The following is a 10,928-nucleotide window of genomic DNA, read 5'->3' as shown; positions in this document are numbered from 1 at the left end:
CAGTCTGCTTCCATAAAGATTTATAGCCTTGGAAAGCATATGGGGCAGTTCTGCTTAGTCCTATAGGATCACTATGAGTTGGAATCAACTCAACAGTAGTGGTTTCAGTTTAGGAATGTTATTGTCATAATATATTTTGAGCAGATTATTTCTAGTCATTGTCTTAGCTTCCACATATATCTAAAACTAATATTGATTTTGTTCTGCATTCTACCTGACAAAATGAAAAAGAGACATATTTTGTTTTCCAAATCTGACATTTTAAAGCTTTCCCTTAATGTCTAATTTAATGATTCTGATAAACATGAATACTTCTATAAGAGATACAACATTTGCTTTTAATCATAATTTGTCTCTTAGAGGTAGAATTTCTGAGCCAGGAATATCTTTAAAAGGCAAAAAATCCAAGAAACAAAGGGAGGGAGGGAGAGAGGAAAGAAAGCCTCCAAGGTCTTTAAACGTTTATGTGAACAATTAGGAATGCAATCTGACAAACTGAGTCCTTAGAGTTAATTAAAAAATGAAAGATGCCAAATCTTCAGTCAGACAAGTGGTCTCTTGGAGACATGTTAATCAGGGTTTTATGATACAAGAATCTCTCCATAGGGCTGTAATCCAAATCTTCATTTATGATTAAAAAACTTTTAGTACTACATGGCGGCTATGTATTCTTAGCTATGTTCACATATATGCATAAACACAATAGAGCTCTAGCTATTCTGAACATGATGAAGCCAAATAAATCTCTACAGACTTAGCAGAGTAAATATGAAACATGTTTTCTCAAAAATTATTTGGAATTACTATATAAAAAGCAAAGCTCTTATTCTAAGAAAGTACTCTGCTTTTTATTTTTTTGCATATTAGAAATAAAAATGACATAATACATAGAACTCTAAACATTAGCACTTGATATAAAACATCTGTCAAATTAGCTTATAGTGACCACCTCTTCAAAGAGAAAGGGAGAAGAATTTAGAAGCAATTCAGACATTTTGGTGAATCTTCAAGAAACAGGAGCATCCTAATACTTATAGATAAGCCAGTTCAATCTAGATGTGATTGAAAGGCCAAGAAATTGTGGGAGGAAGGAACAAGGTAAGAGGGAAGGAAAACAAACCTCATTCTAGATCTCTAAATGAATATCTAATCCATTTGCTTTTCCTGAATATTCAATAGTCCTTATCATTTTTATAGTTCAGTAAGTGTAAAAGTCTTCAGGTATAAGGCAATTAGGGAGAAATTTCTTAACAAGAGTTCTTCATTTGGTTTGGTTCTGTTTATTCCCTTGCAGGATTAGCTGCTATGGGAACTGCCATCCTACCATAACGACTAGAAAAGAGGACAACACATATAAGACAAAAGTTTTCAGATACTGCACAACAGGGAGGCAATGGGCTATGATTCCTAAGAGAAGTGAACACATGAGGTAAGCCTAGCTTACTGCTTGGATAAAGTTTCTAGCCTCCAACAAAGGAAGAAGGTACCTAATAGCACCTGGAAGTTTTGCTGATATGTGGAGACAGAAAGGAAGTTGAGTAAGGCTGAGGTAGCTGGAATTTGTGGGGCAGAGTACAGGAGACAAGAAAGATGCACAAAGAAATAATTCTGGAAATCTGCAAAGGAATCCCTAAGTCTTGAGTGGAGTACTGATTTGTGTACATGTGAAAGGACATTACCCAAAGCATGGTAAAGAACCACCAAAAAGTAGTAGATTGAACAATTTCAAGAGCTTACACAGGGCAAGCAACAGTTTGTGCTCTTAAGTCAGAGTGGAAAAACTTTGTTAATACACAGAACATTGGATAGAGTCTGAAAAACAATAATGTCTTATTAAAGGAACTAGCCTCAGCATAAAAGCTGCCCTGGATCCACCATAACGAAGGGTAAACGCAAACCTCTGAAGGATTCTGTTGACCTGCCAGTTAATTATCTACACACCAGAACAAAATCCAATATGCTTTAAAAAAATAAAACTAAATCCAGCAGTCTAAAAATGCAAAATTCACAATAGCTGGTATACAAACAAAATTACCAGGAACTCAAAGAAAAAGGAAAGTATGACCCATAACTTAATAAAAAAAATTAATCAAAAATAACAGTCTCAGAAATGACAGAGAGATTAAGAGACAAAGACTTTAAACAAATAGTATAAATATCACAAATATGCTCAATAATATTCTAAAAAACAAACCATGACTGATAGGAAAGAAATATGGAATATAAAAAAGTTGCAAATTTAAATTTTAAAGATAAAATGTACTATATTAGAAAAAAAATCTTTATTCACAAATGGCATAACTATATATGTAGTGAATCTTAAACCCACTGCCATCAAGTAGATTCTGACTCATAGAAAGCCTTTTTTAAGACAAAGTACGACTGTCCCATAGGATTTCTGAGGCTGTAAATTTTTATGGAAGCTACTGACTCATCTTTCTCCTGCAGAGAGGCTGGTAGGTTCGAACTGTCAACTTCATGGTTAGTAGTGAATGCTTTAACCTCTGTGCTACCAGAACTCCTTAGTAAATCCTAAAAAAAGTCTACAAAAAAAGTTATCAAAATAATAATTGAGTTTAGCAACATCACAGGATTGAAGGTTAGTATACAAAATTCAACTGTACTTCTGCATAAAATACTAAAAACCGCAAATAAAATTTAAACAATATAGTATCAGAATATATGAAATATTAGGAATAAGTTTAAAAAAATATGTGCAGGATTTGTACACTCAAATCTACAAAACTTTGCTGAGAGAAATTAAAAATCTAAACAAATGCACTAGTAGTGTAGTGCCTAAGGCACTTGACTGTTAACCAGAAGGCTGGCGGTTCAAACCCACCAGCCACTCCTCGGAAGAAAGATGGGACAATCTACTTCTGTAGTGATATTGCCTCAGAAACCCAAGGAGCTGTTGCTATGAGTCAGGTTTGACTTGACGGCACATAACAACAACAACAACAAACAAATGGCAATGACATACCATGCTCATAGATCAGATTGAATATTATTAAGATGTGAATTGTCCACAAATTAACTATACATTAAATATAAACCCAATCCCAAACCCACCAGGCTTTGCTGTAGAAATTTATGTCAGTTCTAAAATTTATACAAAAATACAAAGGACCTAGAATAAAAACCAAACCAAACCCACTTCTGCCGAGTTGATTCCAACTCAGGACAACTCTACAATTTAAAAACAACAAAACAAAAAAAAAACCCCACACCTTCACCAAATTATACTACTTGATTTTAAAACTTATAGAAAAGCTTTAGTAATCAAGGAATATACATGAACAAAACAGATTTAAGAATAAATAAAGAAAATATATGTTCAAGTAATTTTCAACAAAAATGACAGGGTAATTCAATGAGCAAAGCATAGTGCTTACAACACATGGTATAGAGACAACTAAATACATACTTGGAAACAACCCTTGTCCTCAACCCTTCCCTTATGTCGTATATAAAACTTAACTTGAAATAGATCATAGACTGAAAGGTGAGAGCTGAAACTATAAAACTTCTTAAAGAAAACAAAGGAGAAAATATTTTTGACCTTAGGTTAGGCAAAACTTTCCTACATGGTGGGGCAGGGGGGAAAGAGCAATAATCATAAAGAAAATTACTGATACATTGGCCTATATCAAAATTAAAAATCGTTTTCTTTGACATACACTGCTAAGAAAAAGGAAAGGCAAGTTACATATTAGAAGAAATATTTGTAAATATATATCTGATATAAGAGACATATATAGGAAATGTATAACAAATTCTAACTCAATCATAAAAAGAGAAGCCTTTTTTTTTTTTTTTTAACGAGCAAAACTTTGAACACACATTTCACCAGAGATGAAATATCTGTTAAGCATGTGAAAAGCTGTACATCATTAGCACTGGGGAAATGAAAATAAAAACCACAATGAGATACCACCTATCCCCAGTAGTACAGCTAGTATTAAAAAGACTGATAATACATACTGAAAGAAAGCAAGGATGTGGAGCAATTGCAATTCTCATACACTGCTGACAAGGATGCAAATGGTACAGACATTTCAGAAAACAACTTAGAAGTACTTTCTCATAAAGTTAACTATAAGACAAGCATATAGCCCAGCATTCTCACTCCTAGGGTGACTTCCAAAGGGAAATAAAAACATATGCCTAGACCAAACATGTGTCCTTGTCCAGAGCAGGTTTATTTATAATAGCCAAAAACTGGAAACAACTCGAATGTCCACTTGCTGAAAAGATCAACTATGGTAACATCCAAACAGTGGACTAATACTCTCTAACACAAACACTCAGATTGTTAACCACACAACATTGATAAATCTACAAAGGAAAACACTAAGTGGAAGAAGCCAGGCACAAAACAGTTCATACGATTCCACTTACTGAAATTCTAGGAAAGGCAAAAGCACACCACCAGAAAATGGATCAGTGGTTGCCATGCACTAAGGATAAAGGAAAGGGATTTCTTGCAAAAGTTATTACTAAAAGTTTCAAGTAATGGAAAAGTCATGTATCTTGACTGAAATGGTAGTTACACAACTAAATTTCTCAAAACCCAAACTGTACATTTAAAATTGGTGAATTGTAGTATGTGTAAATATTAATAGAAAATCATCTACTTTTCCTTTATCAGAAAAGTTGAATTATCTATGTACATTAAAGGGATTTGGAAACCATGAAATCTATGAGAAATCTTATAATTTGGAATGCACAGAAAATTGGGAAGATTCACGAAGAACCTGAGGAATTCAAGAAGGCTCTGGTAGCTTAGTGCCTAAGGCACTTGACTGCTTACCAGAAGGCTGGTGGTTCAAACCCACCAGGCACTCCTAGGAAGGAAAATGGAAGATGGGCAATCTACTCCCGTAGTGATACTGCCTCGGAAACCCAAGGAGGGGTCACTATGAGTCGGGTCCAACTCAACGGCACATAACAATAACAACAACAACAACAACAACAACAACAACAACAACAACACTGCCCAAGAAGTCACCTCAAGAAAGAAAGGTAAAAATGTGCTAATGATAAAGCAATTGACAGGAATGAACTTGATCCTGTCTTATCCCATCCAACTATTTTCCCTTACTGTCTTGAGGCAGTCACTCCTGGGAAGGAAGATGGGGCAATCTACTTCCGTAGAAATACCACCTCAGAAACCCAAGGAGAGGTCGCTATGAGTCAGATACAACTTGACAACAGTGAGTTTGGGTTTTGGAGTTTATCTTGAGGCAGTAGCAGAGAAAGAGGCAAGTTCCTTTGGAAAAATAGCAGAACTTATTAAGTTATTAAAAAACCAAGACTCATAAATTTTAAAATAATCCTAGCCAAAGAGAAGTTCTTGAAGACGTTAATTTTAAAGGAGTCATATTGGCAGGAAAACACCCAGGCAGGTCAAAGGGTTGTACTGTCTCAACTACTAAGGAATCCTCAGGTTTGATAACTATACTTAGTGGGCTGCAAAAGAAGCAGAGCTTTTAGCAGGGGACTCCTCTCCAATAGCCCTGAGAGCTGACCCAGGAAAACAAAGGATAAACCATCAGCAGGCAGAATTGGGGACCTCAAATAAGTTAAAGAAGCAAGTCAATTTTCAATGCTCCAGGAGTTAATCAATTAACAGGTGCTCACTCACATGAGTTAACTTTTCTATCCTTGTACATTAGGATGTAGCACATATTCTGAATCAATGACTGCTGATTTCCTGTCTTTTTTCTTTTTTTAAACTGATGCTTGAAATTATACATATATTATTCCTAATGTACTTTTTATGAAGTATGCTAGATTATTTTTATATTTTTAATTTAACCTATAGATTGAAGTTACATCCTGACCTTACTGAGGGAAAAAGACACTACCAACAGAGATCTGGAGATGGAAGAAGCAGTTAGACACGAGATCTTGGATAGAGATGAGCATATTTTTGGTAGTAGAAGTGAAACCATATTATGTTCAGCAAAAGCACTTTTTGAACTGAATGTATACAGAAAGGGTATGTGTGTTTGCACTGACCAAAAAGATAAGTGGATAGCTATTGTCTGCCCAGAACAACACTGAGAACTGTATCTTATTTCTTCTTTAGAGGAACTTATTCTAGCAATGAAGTTTTGTTAACCACAGCATTCCATCTCTCAGTCATACAAATGAGAATTATGCACTAGGATATACTAAATTGGAAGTCAGGGAAGAAGAAGAATCCTCTCTGGTGGCAAAATTGGATACTTGTTCTACAGTGCTAATGAACAAGTAAAAGCTTTTTGCTTGAAAGGATAAAAGTGACATGCAAAATATTGCAGAAACAAAAACAAAGAGAGTATTTTGGTGGTAATTAATCCCTCATCCACAGGTGTGCTTCTTTATCCCAAGCTAGTTTGAGTTGCTATCATTTGCAATCACATAAGGCCTGACACGACTCTGTTAGAGAAAACTGTATGTTTTAGTAAGCCAGTGCACAGACTGCACAAAAAACATGGTGAGGGTACTCCTAAAGAATTTGGAAACTTTAAGAAACATGCTCACAGTCACAAGTGTCAAAACCACTTCACTATAATGTTTCTCTTGATTGCAATCTAATAGATAGGCTAACACATTAGGAAGAAGGATTAAAAAAGTGTCCAGCCACAGAAACAGTGTACAGTCCATCGCACCATGGTGTGTCTGTAGGTGGGTGCTAATTATGGGCATATGTATCAGCTTTTCTTATTCTGTTCCACTACATGGAATTGTTATTTAATCCTTTGAAAAGATCATTCTAGACATGCTGTACTTTTTTCAAATGCTAATAAATATCATCTCTCTCACAGATAAGTATGTCGCATACTTTGGAGAAATTAAAGTGATCAGATGGAATTCCTTCATTTTTCTAATACTAATTATGCCATCTTTTACATCTCACCTGTCCATCTTCCTACTAAAGGCCAATCCTTTCACATGCGCTTTGGACCTCAATTTCCTCCCACCCTCAATGTCTCTGGAATAGTACTTATTATTCTATAGTATTTACTATTATTATCTTTTATACATCAACCACCAGCAATGTCAATTCCACAGAGATAGGAACTTTGTCCACTTTATTCACTGATCTATGTTTTTTGTTCTTAGCACATAATAGGTATTTCTTATTACTTTTGAAAGAACTGAATAAATAAATGAATAATAAAGGCTGGGAACTAAGTAATCTGTAAGCTGCCTTCCTTTTCTAAAGTTTTGCAATTCTACTTGAGAAACATCAAGTACCATAATGGATTTATAATTTAGAGTTAAATGGTTAATCAAACTTTAGAATACTTCTTTGGCTAAATATAATTTTCCCTCATCCCTGACTCTACTTCACATACACTAACTTTAAATTTTGGATCTAAAGATGAAATAAAATAGAAAATGACAAAAAGATGATCCTTACTCTTCTTTCCATCCATATCTGCATGGATTTTCCGAGCCAAGAATCCACTTTTATACACAGTAGCATTTGGATCATGAGGAATGTCCAAGAATGGATTGGTAGTACTCCCAATACGAGTGATGGTCTTTGGATGTGTTCCATTAGCCTTCTCATCAGTACCTTCTGAGAGAGGTTTTTTTTTCTCTTCATCATCTCTAAAAAGGGAGAAACCAAAAAGACTGAGTCAATTACCTACCACAATATTATGAATAAAGTCTTTTAGCTTATAAAACTACTTTATTTTTCAATGGTCTATCAGTAATGATAACAACAATCACATTTATTAAATGTCTTCAACATGCCAGGTATTAATGATCGTAGCCATCTTAAAAGACTGACATTAAGATTCTTTATTACAGATAAAGAAACAGATTCAGAGAGTTTAATAATCAAGGTCACAAAGATAGTAAATAATGAAAGAGTTAACAAGACTATAATCACAAAGACTATCCTACACTAAAGCCTCTGCTCCTTCCATCCACTTCAATGCTTTTGTTGGTCTTTTTTTTTTTCAAACAAGTGGGGTTTCATTGATTTTGACCATGATTTTGATTTTTGTATTTCTTCAGGGTCAATATAGTGGTAAGCACACAGAAAATAAATAATTATAGGTTAGTTCAATGAACAGAATTGGATTATATTTGCCAAATACCCAGTTTAATCCCTAATATCAGAACTCCAAGTAAAGCTACCAAAGGATTAAGATGGTGATGTCATAAAATGCTTTGGCATCCTTACAGCTGCTACTTTCTCTATCACCACACAAGTGTGGGGCAACCTACTCACCACTGAGAAAACCCCTACTTGACCAGCTCCCTTTTCTAAATCCCTGTTCTTTCAGAAAGGACAAATTTAAATTAGATCGTAATGTACAGTTGGTATGGAGGAGATAGAAAATGGATAGTCTTATTCAGCCAATAAAGAAAAGAGAAAAGTTAATAAGCTCCAGTACACTGCTGGAAATCATGAAGAGTTTAATAAGAACAGTTGTCTAGGCGCAGCTGTTTTAATTTCCTGAACCACTTCTGGTTTCATTGCTTAGTCAATTTTGATTATACAACCTTTTTATTAAAACTTCAACCAAAATAACCGCCACTAAAATATATTTAAAATGACAAAAAATTCATGATCGTCAAAAATGTTTCTCTGATGATCAAAGAAAAACAGACGTTTTCCTCAGTATGTATTTTATAACTACAAGTTATATGAAAATAACATTGGACACTTAAGCATCTGTTTTTATTTTGAAATTTTTTTAGAGTCATAGAAGAATTATACAGATAGTACATAGTGTTCCTTATGCCTGTCACCCAGCTTCCACTAATGTTAACATTTAACATAACCATGGCACAATGATCAAAACCAGAAAATTAACACCGGTATGGTATTATTAAAGAAACTACAGACTTTATTCAAATCTTACTAGTTGTTTCAGCACTGTCGTTTTCTACCCCAGGATCCCACACTCCATTTAGTTCTTACATCTCTTCCTTGTTCCTCTCCAAGATGGAACAGTTCCTCAGCATTCCTTGTCTTTTATGACTTGGACATTTCATAAGTGTATTGGTCAGTTATTCTTTAGGATATTTTGCAGTTTAGGTTGATCGTTTTTTCATGTCTACACTAAATTTATGAATGTTTTGGAATGATATCACACAGCTGGTACACTCTTTTCAGTGCATCCAATCAGGGGTACGTAATGTAAATATATTTTACCATTGGATATTAACTTCAGTCATTTGTTTAAGGTGGTGAGTGGCAGATCTTTCTTCTATAAAGTCAGCATTTGTAACTTTAAAACTAAAAAAAAACAAACTCACTGCTATCAAGTCAGATCCGACTCATAGCAACCCCTTCTTAGGTTTCCAAGGCGGTATCTCTACAGAAGTAGATTGCCCATTCTTCCTTCAGAGGAGTAGTGGCTGGTGGGTGGGAACCACCAGCCTTCTGGTTAGAAATCAAATGTCTTGGGCACTATGCTACCAGAGCTCCTATTTGTGACTTTGTGACTATGTAAATATAGTCTTTCTCCTGAAGCTTTTTTCCCACTACTTTTATCATTCATCAGCGGATCTTGCTTACGATATAGTTATTACTGTGGCGCTTTAATAGTGGTTTTCTATTTACCTCACTTCTGCACTTATTAATTGGAATTCTTCTGTAACTAAAGACTCCTGGGTATATATTTTATTCTTTGAGTTATAATCAAATACTATAATTATTTAATTTGTTGCTCAAATTGTTACAGCTTTGGCCATTGGGAATTCCTTCAATGTGTCCACATTTTCCCCCACCCCCTCAAGCATTTGTACACTTTCAGCCACCCCAAGATGTCTCAAGCTTAGCCTGTATTTTCCCTCTCCCAACCTTGGAATCAGTAAATTCTCTAAGGTGTCAGGAGACCTTTTATTAGAGAATGGTATTTAGAAACCGAAACTGGGAACTAGGGGTGTTCATTGCTACTGGAATACCATTGTTTCTAGGTACTATTGGTTGACAAAGCTAAAGAAATGTATGTATGTCTGCTAACCTGTATGTATACACATGCTCTATATTTATTTCTGTATCCATCTATCTATCTCCACGAGGTCATACTGAGACCTCCAAACGCAATCCAGTGTCACAGAGTTCATTTTAGACTTTCCCTGTTGCTTATTTGGACTTCTTCAGCTGTGAAAATCTTGGCTCTCATTATCTGCATACATTTACTTGTTCAACTCTAGTATACAGTATCAGAAATGATAACCCATACTTCTGTGGGAAAACAAATTTAGCTAAATGAGTACCATCATTTGTGCACAATTATTTTGTCTTTCGCCCTTACAATATTCAGTGAAAACACTGTTCCAAAGTTACTTAGATCCTTTCTTCTTCACCCTCTTCACTATGCTATGATGTTCATTTGTAATAGAGTTAGATTCATTTGTCACAATTGGGAGCTCTGGTAGCGTAGTGCCTAAAGCATCTGACCACTAACCAGAATGCTGGTGGTACAAACTCACCAGCCACTCCTCAGAAGGAAGGTTGGGCAATCTACTTCTACAGTGATACTACCTTGGAAACCCAAGGAGGGGTCACTATGAGTTGGGTCCAACTCAAAGTCAAATAACAACAAGTTTCATCTTGCATTCTTCCAAATCCTGGGTAATTTTTAAACATTTGCATACAGAAAAATAGACTCTTTGTGGTATACAGTGCTGTGGGTTTAGACAGATGTATAGACATTTATCTACCACATTACCAGACAGAAAATTGGAAGTTGTCAAAAAGGAAATGGAATGCATAAAGATTGAAATCCTCAGCATTAGTGAGCTGAAATGGACTGGTTTTGGCCATTCTGAATCAGACAACCATATGATCTACTATGCCGGTAATGACAGTTTGAAAATGAATGGCGTGGCATTCATCATCACAAAGGATGTTTCAAGATCTGTCCTGAAGTACAATGCTGTCAGTGATAGGATAATATCCATAC

The 10,928-nt window shown here is 35.2% G+C and overlaps 1 protein-coding gene across 1 annotated transcript in view; it reads right to left on the bottom strand.

The window, feature by feature from the left end:
* PSD3 (pleckstrin and Sec7 domain containing 3) overlaps nucleotides 1-10,928 on the bottom strand; it is a 576,478-nt gene that overhangs the window by 144,222 nt on the left and 421,328 nt on the right. Inside the window, exon 11 of the mRNA XM_007935046.2 lies at nucleotides 7,415-7,608. Coding sequence (XP_007933237.2) covers nucleotides 7,415-7,608 — 194 coding nt within the window. The remainder of the gene's footprint in view (nucleotides 1-7,414; nucleotides 7,609-10,928) is intronic.

This window comes from Orycteropus afer, unplaced genomic scaffold, assembly GCF_000298275.1.
Source record: "Orycteropus afer afer isolate SDZICR_OR568_19922 unplaced genomic scaffold, OryAfe1.0 scaffold00024, whole genome shotgun sequence".
Lineage (NCBI taxonomy): Eukaryota > Metazoa > Chordata > Mammalia > Tubulidentata > Orycteropodidae > Orycteropus > Orycteropus afer.
Note: the sequence above shows the minus strand (reverse complement) of the source record. Positions and strands in the feature narration are given on the sequence as shown.